At 44.3% G+C, this 27239-nt stretch overlaps 1 protein-coding gene across 1 annotated transcript in view; it reads left to right on the top strand.

Annotated features, from left to right (window-relative positions):
• Nucleotides 1-27239, top strand: part of ARHGAP31 (Rho GTPase activating protein 31) — a 109606-nt gene that overhangs the window by 65699 nt on the left and 16668 nt on the right. The window contains exons 4-9 of the mRNA XM_046001438.1: nucleotides 8621-8703; nucleotides 9653-9760; nucleotides 10390-10532; nucleotides 16152-16350; nucleotides 18427-18551; nucleotides 25527-25589. Coding sequence (XP_045857394.1) covers nucleotides 8621-8703; nucleotides 9653-9760; nucleotides 10390-10532; nucleotides 16152-16350; nucleotides 18427-18551; nucleotides 25527-25589 — 721 coding nt within the window. The remainder of the gene's footprint in view (nucleotides 1-8620; nucleotides 8704-9652; nucleotides 9761-10389; nucleotides 10533-16151; nucleotides 16351-18426; nucleotides 18552-25526; nucleotides 25590-27239) is intronic.

Raw genomic sequence — 27239 nt, 5'->3', positions numbered from 1 at the left:
TAACAATTGAAACTACAGAGGAGTCTTTCCTGGGAACCAGGAGAAAAGTTATGGGTCTCATATGAGTCTGCCAGAATATAATCTGTGATTATTTCCTCATTTTAAAAGTAATCGTATTTGGTAAAAGATAGTTTGGAAAATGGAGGAAAGGTAGAAAGGAACCCTTTATCTCCTTTCTTAAAGACCAAAGACAGCTGTGGTTAACATATGGGTATTTCTTTCATTCTTTTGTTCTTTGCATAGTGTTTTTGGTATATTTTGTTTTCCCAAGTCAAATAGAATTTTATTGCAAAAATGAAAGCAATACAGAAAAGTGTAAAGGAGAAAGTATAAATCGCTGGAAACTCCACACCCCAGACATATCTTCTGGCAACATTTCAGGAGACATCACTTTCTCTCATTTCAGGAGACATTTCTCCCTTTCCCTCTCTCTCTTTCTTCCTCTCCCCCTTCCCTTCTCAATACTGTATATCACTGCTTTCGGATGTTAACTCAACAATATGGCCATCTTTCCATGCTAACAAATAGAGAAACACCATTTTTACAGAGTATTTTCTCATATGCACAATGAATTTCTGAATCCAGTTTCCTACTGATGGACATTTTAACTTTTTGTTTCTCAAAACTTTGCTTTTATAAAACAATATAAAACAACAAATATTTTTGTACATATATCTTTATCCTTTGCTCTGTTTGTATCTTTAGGAAAAAACCATAGATTTAGATTTATTGAGTAAAAAGTTCTTATTTAAAATGTTATGTTGCCAAATTGTTCTCCAGAGAGAGAAAAATGGTCTTTTCCCTGCAGCCTCACCAAGACTTGATACTTCTAATTTGTTAAATTATTTGCTAATCTGAATTAACCAAAAATATCTTATTTTGTTTTATTTTGTGCATAAGACTTTATTGTCTTTTTCTACATAGTTTTAATCCTCTTATCAGTATAATAGTACATTTTAGAATATGATAGAATAGAATATCATCATGTTAAAGAATAGAATGAGTCTAACTTATTTTAACTAAATTTCATTTTATGATAGTTGGGGGGAGATAAGAATTCTTATCTGGAAACTTCAGAAATATGTTTTTTTCTTAAATCTTGCTTATGGGCTCAGAGTGAACCCCATATTTATCTCTTCCCACTTTTGTTCCTTAACATTGCTAATCGTTCTGTTCTCCCACAGCAACAGAATAATATCAAAGCAACATTATTTTCAACTTGTCATCAGATTTCCAGGAAATCTAACATGGTATTGACACTAAAAAAAAAAAATAAAGAATATTTTGCTGTATAACTGACTTCTACATAAGTAGGACCTAGTGAAGTTAACTACACTGAAAATATATCATTTAATTGATTTCTTTGATCACAATCACAAATTATAATACAAGCAAATCTTCTTTGGGAGTATGGAAATAGCTCTGTTAACATCACATATTCTTAAAATAATTTATTTAAACCTACTTGCACTGCTGAAGTAGAATACTATCTCAGTGAAATAATAAAACAAAAAAATTAATGGAATAATAATAATAATGAGTTTATTTATTGAGTACTTACTATATGATAAACTTATTAAAATATTATTTAATTTACTCTTCAGAATAACTCTATTATAAAGTAGGTTTTATAGTCTCTTACAGATGAGTGAATTACAGATGAGGCTCAGAGACACTCTTGCCTGGGTTTATACGGCTAGTAAATGGAAGGAAAGATTGAATATTCTGTCTCAAAACTATGACACTATTTTAAAATAGAGTTAACAGCTCCTAAGTAGGCCCAGGTGGTCAGTAACTTAACATGAAATAAAGAAAGCATCCCAGGCTAACAAAGAATTCAATCAATGGTATTAGCAAAATTGACTTACTATTGGGAAAGGAGGAAAGTCAAGTTACATTCTTACCATTTAGCAGATTTCAGGTGAAAGCTTTTTAACAAAAGCAAAAGGCAAAAGATCACCAGAGGCAAATGTAACAAACTAAACTACATATAATTTTTTTTCTATATAAAAAACACATTAACAAAATTAAAAGGCAGGAGCACCAGGGTGGCTCAGTTGTTAAGCATCTGCCTTCCACTCAGGTCATGATCCTAGGGTCCTGGGATATAGCCCCAGATAGGTCTCCCTGCTCAGCGGGAAGCCTGCTTCTCCCCCTCCCACTCCCCTTGCTTATGTTCCTTCTCTCGCTGTATCTCTCTTTGTCCAAAATAAATAAATAAATAAATAAGTAAAATCTTTAAAAAAAAATCAGATAGGTAAATAGGGTTTTGTTTTTTAGATTTTGTTTGTTTATTTGAGAGAGAGAGAGAGAGAGATCTTGTGAGAGAGAGAGAGAGACAGAGCACAAGCAGCGGGGAGGAGGAGAGGGAGAAACAGGCTCCCCACTGAGCAGGGAGCCCGATGAGGGACTCCTTCCCAGGACTCTGGGATCATGATCTCAGCCAAAGGCAGATGCCTAACTGACTGAGCCACCCAGCCACCGTAGATAGACAGTTTTAAAATGTAGGGAAAATTTTTAATTAAAAAAAGTATAAATGTATTAGAAAATATATTTGCATATTAAATAAGTACTTTTTTGACATTAGTATTTCATGCTGGTAATCCTGTGGTGACACTGGCTCTTTTAGAGTGTTTTGTTGTTATCTTTTTAAGATTTTAATTTCAAGTAACCTCTACACCCAACGTGGGATTTGAACTCACAACCCCTAGATCAAGAGTTGCATGCTCTCCTGACTGAGCTAGCAGGTGCCCCTCTATGGTTTTCTATGTTGGAAAGTGTGAATTGGCTGGACAGCTCAGAAAGTCATTTGAAATTACTATTGAGAATCCTAAAGTGCTTATTTTTTTTTTTTTTTAAGATTTATTTTTTTGACAGATAGAGATTACAAGTAGGCAGAGAGGCAGGCAGAGAGAGAGAGAGAGGAGGAAGCAGGCTCCCAGCCAAGCAGAGGTGCTCTTATTTTTTAAATATAGTAACTATTTCTAGGACCACATTCTACGATAACAATCAGATGTGTCCACAAGTAATGGATTTCTAAATGCTTCATTGCAATAGTATAATACCAAAATGTGGGAGTATCTATGTGTCTAACAATAAGGGGTAGGTTAAATAAATGCTGTTATTTTTGATCCTGGATAGTCATGAAAAGTCACATTTTTGAAGAGTATTTATCGGCCACAGTATAAAGTTGTACGGCAGAAAGCAGTATATGTAACTGACTAGGAAACAATGCGTGTCCATATTTGGTCTGGGAAATCAGGAAGATTGCCTCTTGTATGCTGCACACGTGAGGAGGTTAATAGTAGTTATGTCTGGCTGGTAGGATAGCAAGTGATTGTTAATTATTTCATATTATAATTTTGAGTACACATATTAGTTTCCTGTAGCTGCTGTAATAAATCACCGCAAACTTAGTGGCTTAAACAAAAAAAATTTCTTCTCTCCCAGTTCAAAAGCCCAGATTGGTGGTGTGGGGTGCTGGGGCGGGGCATGGCCCGGAAGTACTCGCCTCTTCCAGCTTCCAGTAGGCGCCAGCACTCCCGTCTCTGCGTCTGTGGCGGCATTTTCCTCTCCTCTTCTGTTTGTGTCAGAGCTCCCTCTGCCTCCGTCTTACAAGGATAGCTGTGATTGCCTTTAGGGCCCACTGGGTCTAATCCAGGATCATCTCATCTCAAAACCTTTAACTGAATCACATCTGCAAAAACTCCTTTCCTAAATAAAGTAAGGTGGATAGGTTCCGGAGATTTGGACCTGATATCTTTGAGAGCGACTCTTCAGCCTACTATATTACATTTTATTTTTTATCAGATAAAAAGTTCATTTTAGGAAAAATTCAGTTTTGGTCCTATTGATTCAGTTGGAATCAGGACACCCAAAAGGAAAGTTGCGCTTCTGGATTTTTAGAGAGGGCAATTGAGAGAGATGTTTAATTTTAGAGTGAGTTTCTATTGAAATAACTTCTTTGTGGACCAGTCTTCCTCATTTAACTGTAAACTTCCTGAGGACAGAAACAGTGTTCATTTTGTTCCTTGTTGTGTTTCCTTTCCCTGCTCTCCAGAAGCTGGAAGATGTTTACCTAGTGAGCCTTTGCCGACAGGTCTATGGACCCGTACACGGAATTTGAAATGTCCCTTGGGACGGGGTGGCCTGCTAGTGTGTGGCACAAGGCAAAAGCAGGTTGGCTGGGAGCTCAAGAGAGCTGCAGGGGTGGACAGCGGCCAGCTGCTCTTTGTTTGCCTCGGACTCCCCCAGCTTTAATGCTGAAAGTCCTGTGCCCCAGGAAACCCCTCATCTCAGGCAAACCAGGATGGTGGGAAATTGCAGATGGACTAGGTCCCGTAATTCAAGCAGGGGCGCAGGACCGCAAGAGCACCTGACTCCTGGGGTGCCACAGGGACCAGGTTCCATCACTCACCACTGACGAAAGCCAAAGGCAGAGATGTGAGTGGTGGTGAAACAAGACAGGAATGTATTTCAGTGAGGCCAACACCAGGGAGACAGCGGACTAGCATCTATAAGACCATCTCCAAAGCCCTGAAGATGCTTTCCAGGTTTATATAAGGAAAACTGGGGGCAAAGGTGGGTGGGTACATGCAGGTGAGCCGTGAAGGTCCAACAGATCTTTGTCTCGGGGTCAGTCACACGGGGGTCTTGCTGATTCAGGGCCATCCTTATGGCTTGAGGGGTAAGTTCATTCCCTTCAGGGGATGCTTTGCCCGCAGGATCTTTTGCCTGAGTTAAGAGATAAGCCAGAAAGAAGAACTTAATCAACTGAAAGTTTGAGACCAGATGGAAGTAGTTGAAGTTCTCACAGTCGGGTTTGTTCTACGTGTGTGACCAAGTTGGAAAGGTCTAAGGACTATCTGGAAGGACACACACAGGTTGCCTCTGGAGACAACCCCTGAAGGTCTGCAGTCGGCAGGAAGACTGACTTTCTTCTGCGTATTCCTTTGAATACTTTCATTTTTTAAATAATGGACATTAGACTTAAAATGCCCATTTTAAATAATGGGCATTAGACTTTTTAGTCTAATAATTTAAAATAATTGGCTAAGTTGTAGCTGGGGCGCAACTGAAAAGGAGAGGCGTGGGTTGTTTGTCTCCCCTGGTGACAGGGATGCCGAGGCAGCAGCACTTGAGCTCTAAGGGTGACGTAGCATTCAGGTGAACAGATAAAACAAGAGCAAGGGGCCACCAGAAGGAAGGAGAGTCCAGTCTTGGACCAGGTCCTCAAAGGGCAGGAAGCCGGTCTTATTGACACTGATTGTAAGAGAATGAATAGTCACAGATTCGTCCTAGGTCTTTTAAGATTTAACTCATAGCCAGATTAGCTTGGCAAAAGTTGAGTGAAATTCTCTTCAAGGCAAAAAATTGGGGTAGGCAAAGCTTCAACTCCCCTCCCCCAATTCCCTGATGATAGGTTCAGCCAACCTAATGGGGGAACATAGAGCGAAAAATGAGTTTGTAGGACTGGACCCCTCTAGGAGACATTACGGGGATCCAGAGGGCTTCTGAATAGGAAGGGGAGAGGCTGTGAACAATGAAATAAACAAGAATCCCAAATGGGACCTGCAGGCATCAGGGGGAGGACCCGCCCAGCCTCTCAGAACAAAGATGACTAACAGCTTCCTAAAATATCAAAGAAACTTTCCATGAGGGCTCTTAAGTTGACCTGCACCTTTATTCCCCAGACACATTTTTTGAAAATGGGGGCACTGTACAAAGTTTGCTGAGAGGAAGAGAGTCTTCCCACCCTTCCCCCTTTGCAGAATAGAATGTGGGAGGGTCCACATATGGGAGGGTCCACATATTCCATAGCCCCTCCTTCCTCAGGAGCTTCTCTCTGCTGAGGAAAGGAAGCAGGGGTGTCCAGGTTCCTACTCCAGGCCCCATTCTTGTTCACACCCTCCATCTCCTCCATATCTCCAAAATAGAGGGTTACAACAGAGATCACGCTTACGCTGGTTCTAGTCTCAGGCTTGCTCTCCGACCTGAAGATTGGGACACTGTGACCCTCGCAGTGCCTCATTTCTCCCACCAATGCTTAGGAAACAAAAACTCAAGTTTTTCCCTGTGGAGAATTTTGATAGCATTTAAAAAAACAAAAACGGTGTCTATGTTTTATTTCAATTAAATTAAAAGAGGAGGGGAGAGAAGAGAGGTTAAAAAAGGGGGGGAGGTGGACAGAGTCCTGGCACGATGTCCCACTTAGATGGAGTATAACAAAGCTGACAAATATGAAGGGAATGTTCTGTGGGTGCCAGGCACTCTGGGTGCTAGGACTCATCACACCCCTGCGCCTGCAGAGCTTATGTCTAGTGTGGGAGACTGACAATAAGCAATAGACCTAATCACTAAGTACGGGCTACAGTCTCTTGGTAATGGTGGCGTGCGCTGTGGGAAACAATGGAGACAAGTCAGGGAATTGGGAAGTCTAGGCTCGGGCGGCACTCAGGACGTCTTCTCTAAGCTGGAGCAGAACAGACACTGCACGTGTGGCCTAGAATAGGGCCGGGCATAACAGAGAGTGCCCAAGTCAAGTTCCTTCTACTTCTCTGTGCCTAAGAATTCTCATTACCGAGAGCATGAGCTTCAGCCTTGCACATAAGCCAAAGATGACAGCTGAAGCCTGAGCAGAGGTGAACAATATGAGAAAACCATACCACACTTAGGATTTTCTTTCTGGTTGAATTGGAGAGGGCAGTATTTCTCAAAGTAAAGAATGTATTTCCCGATTTGACTTTGCCTTACGTACAAAATGTAAAGCAAGTTTCTGGCACTGGGAGGAAATTCAAGACTGTGTAAGTCATATCTGCTTGTGAATTCAGGCTGTTAAGGATTGACATGAGCTCAGGAGCTCTCTTTAAAGTGCGTCTGGATCTAGGTAGGGTTACAACAGTATGTGCTTATGAAAGAATTCATGGGGCTACGGCTTAAGGTTGGTATATTTTTACTGTCTATAAAGTATACCTCAGTAAACAAAGAAAGATGTGATTACCATTGACCTTGGACCTAGGTACTGCTCCCACACTGGCATTTGTGAGCCCTCAGCCACTGCACTGGAAGGGGCCCCCTTGAGCCTGGGCACATGCAGTACAACTTCTCAGGACAGGACCCCAGGCATCTGCCCAGGAACATCTACGCTGTGCGGATGTTCTGGGCAAGCCTGTGCTCACACTGCCTTTACGAATGCCCTTGGCTCTCCCTGAAGACCCTGGGCAGGCAGGAGTGATGCAGGCTGGCTGGGTCCTTGGGCCCAGAGTGGGGAAGTCCCGCAGGACCAGCCAAGAAGGTCCTTGGCTTGTCACAGGATGGAAATCAAGTGCAAGCCAAGAAGAAGTGAGAGTAGAGTTTATTGAAGACATGGAGAGAGTAGATATGGACAGAGAATTTTCTGGAAGACTCAGAAAAGGAGAGAAGACTGAGTCTCATCTTTGCCTGGGGCCTGAGGTTTTGTTAAGGTGTGGTGCATGTGTCCTCTCAGTAATCCAGGAATAAAGACTCTTTAAGTCACTTATGCCCTGGAGCCGGGGGTCTTAATGAGTCAGTGGTCATGGAAACTGGTCATGACAACACCCACCCCCCATCATTCCTTAGATTCATCCATTGTGCTGGAAGGCGCCAAAGAGATCATTAACTTCTCTTGCTTTGCAAGGAGGACATAACGTTTTCTTTTTTTCTTCTTTTTTTTTTTTTTAGATTTTATTTATTTATTTGACAGAGATCACAAGGAGGCAGAGAGGCAGGCAGAGAGAGAGAGAGAGAGAGGGAAGCAGGCTCCCCATGGAGCAGAGAGCCTGATGCGGGGCTCGATCCCAGGACCCTGAGATCATGACCTGAGCCAAAGGCAGAGGCTTTAACCCACTGAGCCACCCAGGTGCCCTGACATAATGTTTTCTGTTCTGTAACACCTGTGTAAGGCAAGGGGTTTAGGTCCTAGCAAGAACAGAAGCAAGAAAAGGAGCAAAGATTTAAAAACAAAAAACAAACAAAAAAAAACCAGCTTTTTTTCATGGGGTCCCTTTGGTTTCTCTGTCTCAGGAGAACAAATATCCACACAGGAAACAACCAGAGAGCATGTCCAGGTGAGACCATCGGGTCTAGGGTACAAAGTTCTTACCCTTCTCACCCTCCTTCCTCACATCAGCATCTATGACAGTGGATGAGGCACTGAGTAGTGAGGTCATGGAATTGTGTCAGGCCAGACAGGAAGTGACTGTTTGCACCCAAGAAGACAGCTGGCTGAGTCAACATGGAGACACCCTGTCAACCCTGTTCATCTCTCCCTGTCTCTGTCTCTTCCTCTCTCCCAGTGCCAACCTCTGTCACTCTCTCTGCCACACCACACACCCAAGATATCAGATACCTAACAACCTTTTGAGGCTACACAGAGACCCAAGCAATCCACACGCCCCCTTGTGCACTCACTGTTAGACACTTCGCATCACGAACCCTCGGATTTTAGTCGTTGGTTTTTAGTAGAAAAGCATGCCTCTTGGAAGGATGATCTCTAGGCCTGGTTGGGACGCTGGAGTACCAGAAACCTAAATAAAGCCAGGAGACAAGGTGGACATCCATCCTCTCAAGCACTCACTGGGCTGCTTCACGTTCTCCACAGGAAGCCGTGTCGCATTGCCCGGAAGAAGGCCAACTGGCCCGAATCCAAAATGTTATCCAGGAGCTTCCCCCATCTCATTACAGGTAAGAATTTTTGGTAAAAGATGTCCGCAGCCTCTCAAGGTGGTATAATACCAGAGATGCGGGCTCTTGTCGTAAGAGCAAGCAAGTTTAGTGGACAGTGACTTTCCTGTGGCATTTTGGGGTGGCTGAACGGGTCAGCTTTTATCAGAGTGCATTGGTGCCTGCCCAGGGACATTGGCAGGAAGGGGCAGCCCATGTCCTATTTACTTGTGGGGCCCCCCTCAGAGTCTCACAGGAAGTCATTATGATCACACAAGCCAGCCTCACTGGCTGTGATATCCTAGGTTCTGACCCAGATTCATAGCATAAGCACATCTGTGGGATCCAGGAGGGTCTTTAAATAGGGATTGGCTGTAGCTCTTGAGCTTCTGGCTGACAGTCTGTTTGCTCCTCAGTACTATTCCCCACATCATCCCATCCTTCCATTTTGTTCTCACAGTTTAGTCCCTCATCTTACCACCTTTCCCAGGGTTCTCTAAGCCTCTTTTATAAGGGGGTAGATTTTGATGTGATATAAGGAAGAACTTCCTACAGTAACAGATGTCATTCGTCCATAAGATGAGCTCTCTAACTAACAAGGACCAAGTTACCTGTAGCTGGGAGAATTCCAGAAAGAGAAAAGTTAAAGAGGCGGTTATAAGATTGTGTGGCGGCAATGGTGGCCTGGGTAAAATGAGGTCCAGGGAGCTGTCTCTCGCTCTCCAGGGGCCTCGGCTGACTTCTGACAAAACCATTCCCCTTCTCCACCCTGAGCCAGCATACCTTAGGGCCAAGAAGATTATTTCCATCAATCTTGATACCTTCCTGATGTTCCTCCAAAATTCATGAGATAGAAATATTTAGAATCTTTTAAATCCAAACTTAGAAATTATCTCCAGATGTTGGGCTTTACATAGGCACTGAAGTTTCTTACTTTGCTTTAAAAAAAAAAAAAAATGAACCATTACAGGACCTTGGAATACCTGATTCGACACCTGGCCCACATTGCCTCCTTCAGCAGCAAGACCAACATGCACGCCAGGAACCTCGCCCTGGTGTGGGCACCAAACCTGCTCAGGTAACCCCCATACCCTCACCTCCTCACCACCCCTGTGGGCTCCAAACAGCCGCCAACTGAAATGAAGCCCCTTGAAGACAAAGCTGTAGCCAAGTGGTCATTTGTAACACCTGTAAATTAAGAGGATTGTAATAGCCTGAGCGCTTTGTCTGCCATCCTGGAAACTCTGGGTTCCAAAGGTATTTTTTGGCTACAACCAGCATGTGGCTAAAGTTACGGGTCTGTGTGTTATAATTTCTTGAAAAGGCCTTTCTTGTCTTGAGGGCTCATTGGCTTTTGTTGGTTTTGGCGGAGCCACTGTGTCAGAGGACTTCATAAATGATGACCTGACCCACAGAACAATTGGGTGGTGGGGGAGGGGATGGAAGGAGATCCCATGAAGAAAAAAAAGCAATTCCTGTATATTCACAATGTAGTCTAGCAATGTATGGTAAATTTGTTCAGTGTGTTTGGCATCACAGCCTTTGGGGAGTCCTTTTCATAGGTCTTAAATAGTTAAAATATTCTAGAGATTAACAAACTGTATACATTTAGGAAATGGTGCTTGTACAAAAGGCCCACTGGCTCCCCCTGACTGCTTTCCATTGGGGGCAGACTCACTCGCTGAATGTGTTTCATCCACGATTTAGGTCCAAAGAGATTGAAGCCACTGGGTGCAATGGAGACGCGGCTTTCCTTGCAGTTCGGGTCCAGCAGGTGGTGATTGAGTTCATCCTGAATCATGTGGATCAAATCTTTAACAACGGCACACCTGCGTCTTTGGAGCACAACGGTAATGGCTTCTTCTGGCATACTCCCCACCAGGCCATCCTTCTTCCTTGCCTTAGTCATGGGGCCCAAGAAGAAGTTAAGGCGGCCTTTCATCTAGCCCTGAGCTTTGGCTGTGTGCGTGTGGGCTGACTATTCCGTGTGTCAGCATGATCTGGGGATCATGCACGTGTGTACATTGGTCTTCGTGCACCAAGATGTGTTCATGGGTGGCTGTGGCATGTTTCTGAGCAGTTGCATGCATGACCTAGCCCTTGAACGGGGAGTTCTGTGCTGGAATAATCTGTTGGTATTAGTGAGTTATTAAACTCTGTGGGTTGTTATCAGCAGGTAACATTCTTCCCTCACCTTTACTTTCCTGATGGGATTTCAGAAGACCTTTACAGCTTCATCTTGGGTGTTATGAGTGGGTTAAGAGGCAGTATGGCTGTATGCACATGTATGTGCAGAATGGTTCTCTTGACAAGCATTTCTTGAGTGCTTACTTTGTTCTACCACGCACCAGGCACTAGGCATACGAAAATGAGTGTGTATCTGTAGGTGTGCATATGCAGAGACTGGTCAGCACTGAAACCCTCTGTGGCCATGTTGGTGAGAAAGATACAGCTATTTGAAGCTGGATGTGAGAAGATGCAAGACTAGGGTTTCCAATAGCTCTCGTAATGATCTAATGAACACTCTAGGAGTGAACTGGTTTCTGTTGCTTGAACTCCTGTAAGCTTGATTTGTCTAAGTCAACTATCCAGCTGGTCAGGAAGCCTCGTAACTACTACTTGTGTGAGTTTTTCAGCATTAGCATATGTCACAATCCCCTGGGGGGCTGCTCAAACACAGATTACTGGACCTAATCCCCAGAACTTGTGATTCGGTGTGTCTGGAATGTTTCTGAGAATCTGTATTTCTGATGTGTTTTCAGGTGGTGTTGCTGCTGCTGGCCAGGGCGCACACTTGGGGAACCAGTGGTCTATGAGAACCCAAATATTTGGGTTAGCTGATTAAAGCATTCTTTTCTCGTTTAGCTAATGTAGTTGGGAAAAACGAACATAACCATCAGAATAATCAATTGCAGCTAACATCCAGTTTTGATTCCTGGTATACGTGCTCCCACCCCGACCCTGTCCTCTATGTGGTTTATAACCTTCCTTTGAAAACATTTTTTATTGAAATAAAATTCCCATAGCATAAAATTCACCATTTTAATCATTTTAAAATATACAGTTCGGTGGCTTTTAGTATTCACGGAATTGTGCAACCATCACCACCATCTAATTTCAGAACATTGCATCACTCCAGAAAGAAACCCCATACACACGAAGCAGTCTCCGCATGTTTCACCCTTCCCCCGAGACCCTGGCAACCACAAAGCTACTTTCTATTTCTAGGGATTTGCCTCCTCTGGACATTTTATATAAATGGAATCATACAACATGTGGTCTTTTGTGACTGACTTCTTTCACTTAGCACATGTTCTCTGAGGCTGACCCACACTGTTACAGATGTCAGTTTCCTCCCTTTTTACGGATGAATAGAGTGTATCTTCTGTTGTATGCCTGTACTACATTTTGTTTACCCATTCGTCAGTTGATGGCCATTTGGGTTGTTTCTCCTTTTTGGTTATTATGAATAATGCTGCTGTGAATACAAGTTTTTGTGTGAACACATGTTTTCGATTCTCTTGGTTATATACTGAGGAGTAGCTAATGTTTCATTTATCTTTATTTTAACTCTCCCACTAGAGATATAGTTTTTATCGTAAGCTATAGAAATCCTTTTTGCAGGTAGGTGAGAGGGTGCATTCATTCATTCACCCTTTTGAATCAACCAGTAAGTTACTGGGGACTTATTCTATGCCAGGAACAATTGCAGGTGCTCCCCACACATCATCTCATTGGCTTATCACAAGAAGTTGTCATGGACCTTATTTTATATGGGAAGAACCAAAGGACCAGAAAAGTTTAGTAACGGCCCTAAGTTGTACAACTAGTAACTTTGAGACTGACCGTGGAACCTAATTTTTCAGCCCATGGCTCTTTCCTCAGCTCTACGCTGCCTTTATGAAGAGAAAAAAAAATAGAAAAATAGACCAGTAAACCATTATGAAGAACTAATGACTTTTGGGAACTGTTCTTCCCGACAGCAAATCCTGTCTGTGACAGTTAGTGTTAAAACTGTTCCTGATTGTAACCTGGAAATGCCTGCTCTCTTTGTGACCATTGCCTTGATCGTCTCTTGTACTGTATACTGAAATCCAGTTGACTCGTGAGCCTTTAACTCTTGATGGCCTCTAATGCTTATTATTTAATGCATTTCATTTAAATGTTGTCATGAACTCGTATTGACTTTGGTAAGATAGCACAGTTAATATTTACACAAAATGGAAGAAGCCATACCCTCTGGAATTTTAGATTTGGGATTAGGGTTCTATTTCAAATTGGAAAGATTTTAGTAGTCATAGAATCCAATACTTTTGTTTAATAAATGCGAGCGAGGAGGCCAGAGAGATTGTGATGTACCCGAGATTTATTAAAACATAAATATGCATCGAGCAACTTCTAGGTGCCAGGCACTAGTCCACACACTGGGGACCATCAGTGCACAAAATGGCAATGATCCTGCCCTGCAGAAAGCTATGGTCCAGTTGGGAAGGAAGGCAATATACAAGATTACAAATAAATACATAATCACTTCGAAGACAAGAAATAGCATGCAGAAAACACAGCAGGTTAGTGCAATGGTCAATGATTTGGTGGTGTTACTTTGGTACAGAGTGGCCATGATCTCTGAAGAAGTGATCTTTGATCTGAGACATTATGATAAGAGAAACCACTCATGTGAGGATCTGAGGGATGAATGTTCCAAACACAGAGAACAGAGATTATAAAATCTCTGAAGTGGACAGGGGATCCAAATGGTACAGAAAGTAGGCCAGTGTGGCTAGAGCCAGTGGGCTCTCCAAAGTGGGGTGCCCCACCCTAGGGGGCACCAAAGACCGAGGTACTAAACCATAGATGTTGGAAGAAACTATTGGCATTTCTTTCTGTTGTATATTTTGTAATTTCTATGATTTTTTATGTTTTCTGTTATAAATAACACTAATGCGGTGACATATATATAGAATTATAATGGGAGTATACAATCAAAAATTTTTACTTTATATTTTTGTAGCCCACTGGATCAGTGGGCAAAGAGAAGAGGGAAACCTTGGAAGGTCCTTGTAAGTCAAGCTAAGAGTTTGTTTTTTCTCAGTGCCATGGAGCATCTGAGGATTTTGAGCAGGGAGTATAGGGTCTGAGCATTCGACAATGGTATGAAGGAGAGATGGAAAAGCAGCAAGTCTGGAAGCAGGGAGACTAGTGAAGGAGCAATGGCCGAAATCAGGTGGGCAATCGTGGTGACCTGGGCTAGCGTGTTAGCAGTGGACAGAAGGAAGGTAGCTGGATTTGGGATGCATTTTGGAGGTAAGAGTCATAGGACTTGCTTTTGGTCTGGATGTGGGAGGAGGTGGTGCATCAAAAAAAAAAGGAATGAATGAAGAAGAACTCCTCCAGGTTTTGGCTGGGTGGTCCATGGTGCCATTGACTGACATGGCAAAGATGGTAGGAGGTAGCAATTTAGAGGTGAAGAGCAGCCATCACAAGCTCTGTGATGAAATGATAAGTTAGAGACACTTGTTGAACATCAGAGCAGAGACAATGAGCAGGCCTTAGGACACTGCAGCCTGAAACTTGGGGTAGGTGCTAAACCAGCTGAGGTTTCCCAACCCTACAGTATAGCTTCTTCCCATTAATCCGGTTGCTCCCAGAGTGACTGAATTTTTTTAGTAAATAAATAATTAACAAATCATAAATAATCTAGAATGCAAATATTAAGAGAATATAGAATTTAAATATTTTAACCTCCTTGGGGTTAAGTTGGAAAACTGGGCTAATGTTGGAAACTTTACTGACAAGAAGTTTTTAGGATCACAGATTTACTTAATTGCAGTCCCACGGGATGACTGCCATGCTCTCCTGCCTGGAAGAACCCCAGTATCGCACACTGTCTCTGTTTCCACGAGGCCCTTGTTCAGTGGTTTTACTTCCCTCCTCCCAGAAAAGGTCATGCTCTGCAAAGAGAAATAATGCTGCCAAGGTGCTTTCTGAAAATTAGGTGGGTTCTATGCCAAAAAAGTTTGATTCTCAGTTGGTCCAAGTTATCTTTGAGTCTCTTGACACCTTCTAAAGTTGCAGAAAACTGGCAAGGTTGCCAAAGACTACACAGAGTCCAACTTGGACCTCCCCTTCTTTTACTTAGATCAAGGTTTCTCAATCTTGGCACTAATGATATTTGTGCTGGGTAGTACTTTTCTGGTTTTCTGTTTGCTTGTGTGTGTGGTTGGGTTTTTTTTTTTCCCCTTTTTTATTTTTCCATACTGGACAGCCCCGTTTAGTGCTCATAGCCCACCAGTGAGGGGGTTGGTTTGGGGCTGCCCGCTCCTCTGGCGTGGGTCCACTATGAGAGGCCCACAGAGGAGGGCCTGCCATTACTGCCTGCCCATGTGCTAGTACCAGGTGTTCTTGTTGTGGGGCCGTGCTATGCATTGTAGGGTGGTTAGCAGCGTCCTTGGCCTCTACCCACTAGATGCCAGTCGTACTCCCACACATGCTTATGACAACCAAAAATGTCTCCAGACATTGCTAAATGTCCCTGGGAAAGGGGAGGGGGCTGCAAAATTGCCCCCAAGTTGAGAACAAATGACTTGGAGAGAAGAGATGACCTTGGACTCCATTGATCTATCATCATCACTTCTATTTCTTTAAACAAAAAAAAACAAAAACAAAAACAAAAAATAAACACCCCCCCCCCAAACCATGGATAGAAAAGATTAGTTTGCATACACTTAAAACCGCTGAGTAGTGAGTAAAAAGCAAGCTATCTTTTAGGGAATAGTAGAGGCCATAAAATGTCTTTTCACTGCAGGAATATAAACCTTCCTGATCTAGGGAAAGTATAGGCTCCCACATTAAATCACCTTGGAGTGTGGATTCTGCAGCTACAGAGAGCAGGAAAGGTCCCCTGCCTTGTTCTAGGCTGCTGAGGTCATGTCTATGGCCAGACGTACTTTCCCACCTGGCCAAAGTACTAGGCAGCTGAGGGTTGTTGGGGGGAGGGAGGAATGGAGAGGGTGGTTGGGTTATGGGCATTGGGGAGGGTATGTGCTACCGTGAGTGCTGTGAAGTGTGTAAACCTGGCGATTCACAGACCTGTGCCCCTGGGGCAATTAATATATTATATGTCAATTAAAAAATTTTTTTTTAATTTTTAAGTAAAAAAAAAAACAAGAAAGTACTAGGCAGTAAATATTCAATAAATGTTTGTCCTATGAAGGAAGGAAGGGAGTAAGCAAGCAGGATCTCTTTCTGAAAGGTACAAGTGCAGGTTTCCTCCTGAAGCCCTACATGTCTGCTGGCTGGCAGGCCATGAGGTTGTCGGTTTCCTATGTGCAGCCTCTGCCCCCAACCCCCAAAGCCCCCAGAAGCCTCCTGTCAGGGGATCAGGAATGGAGGCACTGTGGATGGGGAATCTGGCTACACCTGATGCACAGGCCTCCTTCCACGACTGAGCTCTTTTCTCTTTTGTACAGAAAACCCGCCCATCACAAAGAGCCTGACCTTGCCAGCCCTCTCCTTGCCCATGAAGCTTGTGAGCCTGGAGGAAGCTCAGGCCAGGAGCCTGGCTACTAACCATCCTGCCCGGAAGGAAAGGAGGGAGAATAGCTTGCCTGAAATTGTCCCTCCCATGGGCACCCTCTTCCACACTGTTCTTGAGTTACCAGACAACAAGTAAGCAATGTTCTCTTAAATTCTGGGGAACATTTGGGTGGAGGGGGAAAGAGGAAGTAGTTATATAGTCTCAAGGTCACAATGGCAGCATGGGTAGGGGGTACAGGCTGGGTCGGGGTATGAGGGAACATTTCCGAAGAGAAGGGAGCTGCCTCCACAGCTCTCTCCCACTGGTGATTAATGTCTTCCCTCCCTGCCCCCAAGTTATCAAGACCATCTCTCCCACCAGAGATCCCTAAGTACCATGATGGGGTTGGGGTCAAAGTGGTCAAGAGTTATGGCTAAAATCCCTTACTCCTTCATTTACACAAAACCGTCTTGACATTTTCGGAAGGAAGTTTGCTATCAACAACTTGGTCCCCTACCCCCATCCTCCACCTCCAGGTGACATTATAAAAGCCATCGAGATGAATGGAGCATAATCTGACAAGTAGTGCCACTCTAGACTGAGAGCTCTGGGCAGGTGGCACTTGGGGACATATTTATCTGGCTTCTGTTCCTCTGTCCATATCCATCAGGGCCCTCCTTCCCCTCCAAAACCAAACCAGACATCAATTTTATTCATAGGGTATTTTCTTTCTTCATTGCTTCCTCTGTTGGGACCCTGGTCTCTCTCTCCACACTGCCCCCTTCCCTTCTCAGCTTCACACTGTGCTCTAGAAAGCTGGCAGTGATTGAAGCAGGAGTCCCAAACTCTAGGCAGACAGTAGGTAGAGGGGCTAAAAGGCAACCTTGTCATGGGATACTGTCATCCTCAATGTTTAGTCATCAAGGTATGAAAAGAGGCACCTTAGTCTTCTTGTCAGCATGAGCCCCAAGATGGTGGGGCTATTTCCCTTTGGGGAGAGAGGAGTGATGCCACATTACCCAGCAGGAGGGGTGTCTGTCACAGTGCATGGACATTATGGGAGTGGCACACCTAGACCTCACCTGGCAAGAAACCCCTCCATTTCCTGAAGTACATGGATCATGCTCTCTCTAGACTGAGCCCCATTACTTCACTCCCTAAATCCCTGCAGAATAAGACTTCTACCCAGGGATCAGGAAGAAGAGTACCTCAGGGAGACCATCAAGTGTGTTTTCTCTGTGCCTTCACCACACATGTGCACCCCAATGTACGCAAGCCTATAAAATACATCCCAGGCCAAGTGCTTGGAAAAAAAACTGGGCTGGATTAAAAAGAAACCACCAAGCATTGCAGGTCTATCTCTGATTGATTGTGAAAACATGTTGGGCTTGAGATCTGGATGTTCTGTGAAAATCGTGTGGAGGAAAGGCCCTTTGTAGAACCCACAGGTTGAGGGTTTCATCCTGGAACTTCATATGAAGTCTGATAGCTGGGTGAGCCAGAGCAGGGCAGGGCCTCTAGGGTGACCTCTGGTGGCTCCAGTCTCCCCCAACCCCAAAGGAGAGTCTAGCACTCTCCTTTTCTTGCCTCCTGCTGAGGCAGCCTGGCAAGAGGCATCAGGGACACAAGAGTGAAGCCCTAATTACCCCCTGCTTTTCTCTGCAGTGATGTCCTACCACACCCAGCAGCCTGACTCTCCCAGGCCAGACTTTCCCATGTCACTTTCTTATCTGCTCCTTTTTCAGTCCATGGAAGTCTTTGCCAGCCCTTCCCTCCCTATGGATGACCAAGCAGGATGTCCAAAGTGCAGGGGGCATAACAGCACTGAGTTCTTTGGTCTTTTGTGTTCACTCCTGCAAAAAATAGGTGTCTTTCAAAGCCCAGGACTACGGTGCTTACGAGAATTCCTACCAAAATTCCCAGAATCGTGTGCTTGCTGGTGACCTCCGAATCTCCTTCCCATCCTGCCTCTGTCTGCCCTCATGCTTGCCTTTAACAGCACAACTTTGCCCTTTCCCCTGAGGAATATGAAAGCCCAGCTTGGTTGTCCAAGGCATCCCCAGACAGGGTCAGACTTGGGCTCAAACTGAATATTAGAGAGGAATTTCCTGAAATGTCAGAGCCATTCATAACCAAGAACATGGCTGGGGTATTCCTTCTCAATTTAAAGGTCCCACTGAAATGACCAGTCACTGAACTAACCCTTTTTTATGACTTGGCTCTTTTAGAAGAAAGCTCTCCAGTAAATCAAAGAAGTGGAAATCAATATTTAACCTGGGACGTTCTGGATCAGACTCCAAATCAAAGCTGAGTAGAAATGGGAGTGTATTTGTGAGAGGACAGAGGCTCTCAGGTAAGAATCACTAGCAGTTTTATAAGATATATATTGTATTTGAAAAACTGTTCAATCAACCTCCCGCATAGGGAAAAACCCAGTTCTTCCCTACTGTTTCTTTCCCTTGTGTCTCCTCTCTACCTACGCAGACTGCTTCACTTCTGACACTCCTGGTCACCAAATGTGTGGAGGCTTTTCCTCACAGCAAGCGATTCTCTGCTACACCACTGGGTGGTCTACAACTTAGCTCAATTCTGACACCATCTATCCAGAGACCGCACCAGGTCCCACAGGTTAAGGGCTCCTTCCCACCAGACTGCCCCCACCCACACATTCACACACTTCAGAGGCCAGTCACAAGCCTAGTTGTTACCTGTGCTCCTGACCAACCAGCTGTAGATGGGAGATTTTAAAGACCCCCTCACTAGGTTCTTTGCTAGAGCAGCTCACAGAACCTAGGGAAACCCTTCATTTTGTTGACAAGTTTATTGAAGGATATGCTGAAGGACACGGATGAACAGCCAGTGGAAGAGATATATGAGGTGAGGTCTGCGAGAGGCCTGAGCCCAGGAGCTTCTGTCTCCTCCATAGAGTTGGGGTGCGTCACCCTCCTCCTGGTGGGGATGTTTGCTTATCTGGAGACTCTCTGAACCCCATACCATTGGGATTTTATGGAATCTTGTCATATAGGCATAATCAATCATAAACTCCATTTTCAGCCCTTCTCCCTTCTCAAAAGGATAGGGGGTGAAGCTGAAAATTCCAAGTTTGCAATCATGGCTTGGTCTTTCTGGGGACCAGCCCCATTCAGGAGCCATCCAGGAGCCCACCCACTAAAGGACTCATTAGAACAAAGGACACTGTAATTACCCAGGAAGTTACAAGGGTTTTAGCAGCCCTGTGCACCTTAAACAGGGACAGAGACCAATAGATTTTCTATTTTATAAATATTTATCATATACATATGTATATCATAAATATATATGATATATATCATATGTATATATATGATAAATAAATTTTTATAAAATGGAAAATACATTTAATACTCTTTTAATATATATAAAAATATATATATATTTATTTTCCCACCCTAGTTCTGCTTCTTGGGTGGTCTTTGGTTTGATCATGTGAAACTCACTAGACCTGAAACATAAACTTAAAGATTAACTAGGGAGTCTTTTTTAAAAAAATAATTTTAGGGGCACCTGGGTGGCTCAGTGGGTTAAAGCCTCTGCCTTTCGCTCAGGTCATGATCCCAGGGTCCTGGGATCGAGCCCCGCATTGGGCTGTCTGCTGGGCAGGGAGCCTGCTTCCTCCTCCTCTCTCTCTCTCTCTTCTCTGCCTGCCTCTCTCCCTACTTGTGATCTCTATCTGTCAAATAAATAAAATCTTTAAAAATAATAACAATAGTTTTAGATTTGCAAAAAAAAGTTGCACATAATGACTGAAGTTTTCAAAAAAAAAAAAAAGTTGCAGAAATAGTACCAGAGAACCCTTGTAGCCTTCACACAGCTGCTTTGGATGTTCACCATAACACAACAAGCCAAGCCAAAAAATTAACATCAATATAATACTATTAAATAATTTACAGACCTTATTCATAATTGACTAGTTGTCCAACTATTATCCTTTTTCTGGCCCAGGAATGCACACTGCATTCAATTGTCATGCCTCCTTCATCTCCTCTAGTCCAGGACATTTCCTCAGTGTTACTGACCATGACACTTGGGAAGAGTGCAGCCATTTATTTTGTAGATAGTATTTCAGCCTCGGTTTGTCTGACGTTTTTTCATGATTCAGTTGTGGTGATGAATGTCGTGCCTGTCTCAGCGTGTCGTATCAGGAGGCACACGATGTCAATATCTTATTGCTCGTGATGTTAACTTTGATCACTTGCTTAAAGTGCTTGTCCCTGTAAAGTTACTATTTTTTCCTTTCTAATTAACAAGTATATTGTGGGAGATATTTTGAGACTATAAAAATATCCTGTTTCTCATCCCTGAATTTAAGCATCCATCATTGGTTCTTGTCTGCAAAGTTATTGCTGTTATTTAAGATTTTATTTATTTATTTGGCACAGAGAGAGAGAGAATACAAGCAAGGGGAGCAGCAGAGGGAGAGGGAGAAGCAGGCTCTCCACTGAGCAGGGAGCCTGACTCTGGGCTCAATCCCACGACCCTGGGATCATGACCTGAGCCGAAGGCAGACACTTAACTGACTGAGCCACCCAGGCACCCCAAAAGTTATTACTGTTATTACAACAGTTATTACTGTGGTGTTTGCCAAAGGCCATTTTCTGTTTCCATCATTCCTTCTACATTGATTAATTAAACTCTACTATGAGGAAGATCTGTCTCTTCTCCCCCATGACTCATGCCAGGGTTATAATTTTTAAATAGGAGTGTTGCCTTGTGGGAATGATATCTAAATAATGAATGGGAATGAGTGCAGGAAGGAACTGAGGGAATCACAGTACAATAAGGAATATAACCAATCCAGCTACCTACTGTCATAAAGGGAAATCCAAAGAAATCTGCCACAATGACCTTTAGTGTGATAGACTGAAAGGCTGATTTTTTTTTTAAATGAGGGCCAAGAGTTATGAAAACAAGTTGTAAAAGTTAAATGTACAAATGCAATGAGCAAACCTTGATTGAGTGCTTTGAGAAAGGGCTACAAATGATAATTTTGGGGACAGATAAGTTATTAGATGTTATTACAGAATTATAAATTTTCATAGGGTTCTAATGGTTCTTAGGAGGCATATGATAAGTTTGAATTATTTATTTATTTGTTATTATTTTTTAATATTTTATTTATTTATTTGAGAGAGAAAGAGAGCACAAGCAGGGTGAGGGGCAGAGGGGGAAGCAGGCTTTCTGATGAGCGAGGAGCCCGATGTAGGGTTTGATCCCAGAACCTTGGGATCATGACCCAAGCCAAAGTCAGACACTTAACCAACTGAGCCACCCAGGTGCCCCCAAGGTTGAAGTATGTAAAGATGAGCATCAGAATATTGAAACTCACTTTCATATGATTCAGCAAAATTTAAGCGAGTAAGTAGATACAGATATCTACTTAAATAAAGCAAATATATGGCAAATGTCAACTTGAGTAGTAAGTTTAGAGATCTTCAAACTTTGTGAATGTTTGACGGTTTTTTTGTTTTTTGAAGATTTTATTTTGAGAGAGAGAGAGGGAGGGAGTGAACAAATGAGTGGGGGAGGGGGAGAGGGAGAGGATCTCAGGCAGACACAGGGTACCATCCCATGACCTGGAGATCATGACCTGAGAAGAAACCAAAAGTCCAACTCTTTTTTTTTTTTTTTTATTTGACAGACAGAGATCACAAGTAGGCAGAGATAGAGAGGGGGAAGCAGGCTCCCTGCTGAGTGGAGAGCCCGATGTGGGGCTCGATCCCAGGACCCTGAGATCATATCCTGAGCCAAGGCAGAGGCTTTAACCCACTGAGCCACTCAGGCACCCCACAAGAGTCTATCTCTTAACCCACTATACCATTCAGGTGCCCCTGAAGTTTTTAGTAATAAAGATTTGGGGGGGAAATGAATGCTTATAGGAAAAATGAATAAAAATATTTTGAAGGACTTTCCTTGAAGCCAGTGATAACTGTATGCCAAAGACAGATGTTAGAAATCTTCACATTTGGGGCGCCTGGGTGGCTCAGTCAGTTAAGCATCTGCCTTTAGCTCGGGTCATGATCTCAGGGTTCTGGGATCGAGCCCTGCATCGGGCTCTCTGCTCAGCAGGGAGCCTGTTTCCCCTTCTCTATCTCTGCCTACTTGTGATCTCTCTCTGTGTCAAATAAATAAATAAAATCTTTAAGAAAAAAAAAGAAAAGAAATCACATTTGCCTCCTGGAGTAATGAAGCATGTCGTGGGGTATAGCAGGTACAGTGACGTAGCCTGGAAACAAGAGTACCTCCAACTCAATTGGCTTATCCAGTGAGGGAACTTCCTGGGCTCTGAAATTGGACACCCAGATACAGGGAGGGCTTCAGGGTTTAACACGGTGGCTCTGTCTCCATTTCCCTGTTCTCCTCAGCTCCTGGGTCAGCTTCATCCCCAGTCTGGCTTCTTGGCTGCAACAAAGTGGCTGTAGTACTTCTAGGCTTTCCCTTTGACTATCACTACATCCAGAAGGAGAAAGAACATCATTTCTGGTAGCTTGCTCCTCAGAGCAGGGACCCTTCTTTCCCAGCAGCCCCCCATCAAAAACAGCCCTCATGCCACCCCATCTCATTGCCTTCGCTGGTCATATGGATCGATCCCTATGGCCAAGGGGGTGCCCTGTACTGACTGGCTTAGGTCTGGCTTCCTAAACCAATCCCCAGCATGAGGAATGGGATTACAGTCAGAGCAGCCAAGAAGTTACAAGGGCTCTGTGAGAAGGGGGAAGGGCAAAGGATTCTGGGTAGGCATCTACAACATTCACTATATGAGGAAACAAGGCTTTCATCAATCGGAAAGCCATCTCAGGTGAAGAGGGTGGGTTGCCACAGGTATGGTAGATCAGATACAAAGTTTACCACATAACAAAAAGTCAAAAACAATAGAGCAAAACAAACAGCAAAAAATTAAATACATGGTCTGCTTTGATCTGGCCTTAGGAAGATTTCCAACATCCACCCACCTCCACCCCCTGAGTTGCTTTCAGAAGGAAGAAGTCCAAGGTGCAGGATCAAATGGTCGTCTACTCACAGAACGCACAGGATGTCCCCGGCCTGGGGGTCTCAGCCTGGCTGCACCTCAGAGGCTCACAACCATAGCGGTTCTGCCTCAGGAGCTGTGGGAAAGCCAGAGTCTTGTCATTTTTAGAAAGTTCCCCAGGCAATTCTGAAATGCAGCCAGGTTTGTAAGCTGCTCGTCTAAAACCTCATGAACAAACTAATCAGACAGATCAAGGGAATGGCTAAATTTTGATGGGATGCAGGGGTGAAATGAAAGAACCATCAGGGCCAATACAAGTGACTCTCTGACCTTCACTGGGGGCCTAAGTGCCCACTTTCCACCAGAGGAGCGTTGCTGGGGCCCTCATAGGGGCGGGGGCCACTTGTCATATCCACCTGAATGGTGTCTGTAACTGATATGACCCCACCGCTTGTTGAAATATGCATGTGAAAAAAATGAGTAAGTGGATTGACATATTTAAATGATTTTTTTAAAATCTTTTCAAAATTCCGTAACTAAGGGAATTTTAAAAATTGATTCACCATGAATAGCACTGGGGATTTTTTTGGAGGGGACAGATGAAGGGGATGTACTGAAATTTATGACTTATCCCACAGGGAGAGTCCAGGGTGCTCTCTAAAGTAAATGCTTTTCAGCAGGGAAGTCCCAAAGCCATAGGGATAATCGAAGAGAGGGGACTTGAGGACCCCCAAAGCTGCCAGAAAACTGGTAGATGTATCTCCACGAGTCCAGGACAAGGTCTCAGACAGAAAACTGTGGGCTAAATAGTCATGGGCGAAGGAGCCCTGAGTGCTCACTTACTGAAATGGAAATGAATCCTTGGGGACTGTTCCCACCAAGGCCACAAGAAGCCACGTCATCAGAAAGAGGATCCAACATGAAAGGTGATCACTGGTGGCAGAGAGAACTGTCACCTATCCTCCATGACACTTAGTGTCATCAGGTCACTGGCCCTCAAGTCTGATATATGAAACCCAGAGGAAGTCCAGAAACACAGCCTCTGGAAAACAAAGGCAAAAACTTGTCTCTGAATCAAGGGACACTGGTCAGGCAGTTGTAGGATAAGTCAGTTTGTGTAAACTTGCGGAAGTAGCAGATCGCGAAAGGACAAGGGTTCTAGTGCCTGAGTAGAAGCAAGGAGGTTGAAGCAGTCTTGCTGTCTCCAAGGTTTTGAGTAAAGATGGCCCTGTCCCCTCCTTACAGGGCCCAGACAGAGAGAAGACCTGAGCCAGGGGGGCCAAGGGGCTAATTGAGAGCCTCAGAGGCAGCAGGGTTTGGGCAAGGAGAGAAATGGGGGAAATTTAAGAGGGATAAAACAGCTCAGTTTGGAGTAGGGCCAACGCCCAGGGCTTCCTACGGACCAGCTGCGTGTCTGAGTTCACCACCTGAAGGGGTAGAGCTGGCACTGGAAGCCGAATCTGTCTGAATCCAGACTGACCTCACAGCCATGAGCCGTATCTGTCTGAATCCAGACTGACCTCACAGCCATGAATCCTGGGGCCCCCACTCAGCTCTGAGACTGCCTTCTTTCCCCTCCTGGCAAGCTCGTCAAGAGGAACTACCTTTCAACTACTTCAGCTCCCAGAGAAGAAATGAAATCTTGAAGTGCCTAATCCCGTGCCTGGAATAAGTGTTTACTTATTTAAGCCACACTCCTCCCCAGATCTGCCTAAGTGGCTTACCAAGACGCACAGGGGACAGCAGGCGTATATTAGGTACTCAAAAAAGGTCTGTTTGGTTTGGATCTGCTCCAGGGTGAGATGATTTAGAGCAGCAACCAGCCTGCAGACCTCAGGAGCAGAGCACGTGGGGGAAAGGGGACTTCTGTTCCCGGGGCCCCCTCCTTTGCAGTACCACATTCCTGGGTGCCATCAGTTGTGGCTACAGCCAAGAATCCTGCTCTCCAGCCTGTACAATGGTGGGGGGGGGGGGTTGCCTTGAGCCTCATGGACTCTATCTACCCCCTGGATGAATCTTTGTATCATAAAATTTGGTTCAGGGCTCATTTGCTAAAAGCTAATTGACAAAATTGTAATTTATCTTTATCTGTAAAGTATTCATGAAACTTTGATCTAGAAATGCCCTGTTTTTATAAGCCAGTCTCATTATGAAAGTAGGAGCATCCAGGGTGGGATGGAGGAATGTTTACCAAAGGGGAAAATTATAAATACTTGAAAAACTTTAGCAAAGAAAGTTCTCGTGTGCTTAGAGCCTGATTTTTGTTCTGAACGCTTCCTCTCAATATGCATTCATCAGGGATATTTTTTCTTTTGTCTTTAGTGGAAAAGGCTACTATCCGGCCAGCTAAAAGCATGGACTCGCTGTGCTCAGTGCCTGTGGAAGGTGAGCTCTCGCAACTACTCTCGGAGCTGGGGATCGCCACTGGGAGACACGAGCTCCCCTACCAGACTTGCCTTCATGAGTTACCTGCCTGCCAGTCTCATCACAATCACGCACAGTCCCAAATCCCTCCTGACCCTTCCTGAACCCAACGGGTTCACACAGCCCTTGCCTTAACCACCTCCCTGGCCTCTCCCCACCCCACATTACACAAGTCTTGGCCTCAAGGGCCATCCTCCTACCCCCGCCTTCCTCTCCCCACAGCTGGCAATGGCAGCCAATATACACTCAAACCTGAACTAGGTAAAAGGGCAACACCTGTGAACCAAGGCAGGTGAGGCTTTCACCTTAGGCATAAGGAGGGGCCAAGCACTGGTTTTTTTGTTTGTTTGTTTTAAATATTTTATTTATTTGACAGAGAGAAATCACAACTAGGCAGAGAGGCAGGCAGAGAGAGAGGAGGAAGCAGGCTCCCCGCAGAGCAGAGAGCCCTATGCGGGGCTCGATCCCAGGACCCTGGGATCATGACCTGAGCCGAAGGCAGAGGCTTTAACCCACTGAGCCACCCAGGCGCCCCAGCACTGGTTTTTATCTCATAGTTTGGTGCCTAGATACTTACATGTCTTAAATTTGCCCATTTCCTTCTGCAGTCAGTAGCTTCATCGTACCTGTCAGGTCATGATTTTGAGTCGGTAGATAGGTTCATTCATTCACCAGTTAACAGTGACAGGCACCAGCCTGGCACATAGCCGGTCAGCCTGGGGTGGAGTAGATGTGCGTAGAGTTGCACACAAGGTGACACATCCCCACAGTGACACCACGCTGGTCTTCAGGGCTGCCTTGCCTGTCCCTCTGGCTTCTGTTCTTGTCAAGGAGCCAACAAGAAGCTCTACGAGTTATAAGGCACAAGGCTTCCCCAGCAGCAGAAGGTTCATACCCCGACATGTATCCCGTGACTTTTCCAGCTCCTTTAATGCAAACCATTTTGCTCTTTGATAAAGGAGACAGCCTGAAACCGTGCAGAACATCCACAGAACAACCTTTTAAAAATTAACTGTAAACTTGTAAAATCCTCCGTGAGCTCTTTTTCAAGCTGACTTGATACTTTTTTTTTTTTTTTAAGATTTTATTTAATTATTTGACAGACAGAGATCACAGGTAGGCAGAGAGGCAGCCAGAGAGAGAGAGGAAGGGAAGCAGGCTTCCCGCTGAGCAGAGAGCCAGATGCGGGGCTCGATCCCAGGACCCTGGGATCATGACCTGAGTTGAAAGCAGAGGCTTTAACCCACTGAGCCATCCAGGTGCCCCTGACTCGATACTTTTAGCATTTTCATGCCTCTATATTTGGCCATTTGCTTTGGTTTTGAAACCCCCTGAGGCGGTTCTACTAAATTTAGGTGAGGACCTAAACTGAGGTCCTCACTTTGGTGGGCCCTGGGCAGCTTCTCTGCCTCTCTGAGTCTCGGTTTCCTCATGTGTTAAAGGAGGTCATTGAGAAAACTTCATTCCATCTCCCATCTTTGTCTTTTTTCATGATCTACGTTTACTGCTGGATGGATGGCTGCTGTGTCTAGCAACATTAGCCATTTAGAAACTCCTCTCCCTGCAGAGTTTCAAACAGATGCGTACAACAAAACAGAAAATGGTCCTGTC

Source organism: Meles meles, chromosome 4, assembly GCF_922984935.1.
Source record: "Meles meles chromosome 4, mMelMel3.1 paternal haplotype, whole genome shotgun sequence".
NCBI lineage: Eukaryota > Metazoa > Chordata > Mammalia > Carnivora > Mustelidae > Meles > Meles meles.
The sequence above is the reverse complement of the archived record's forward strand: the minus strand, read 5'-3'. Positions and strand labels throughout refer to the sequence as shown.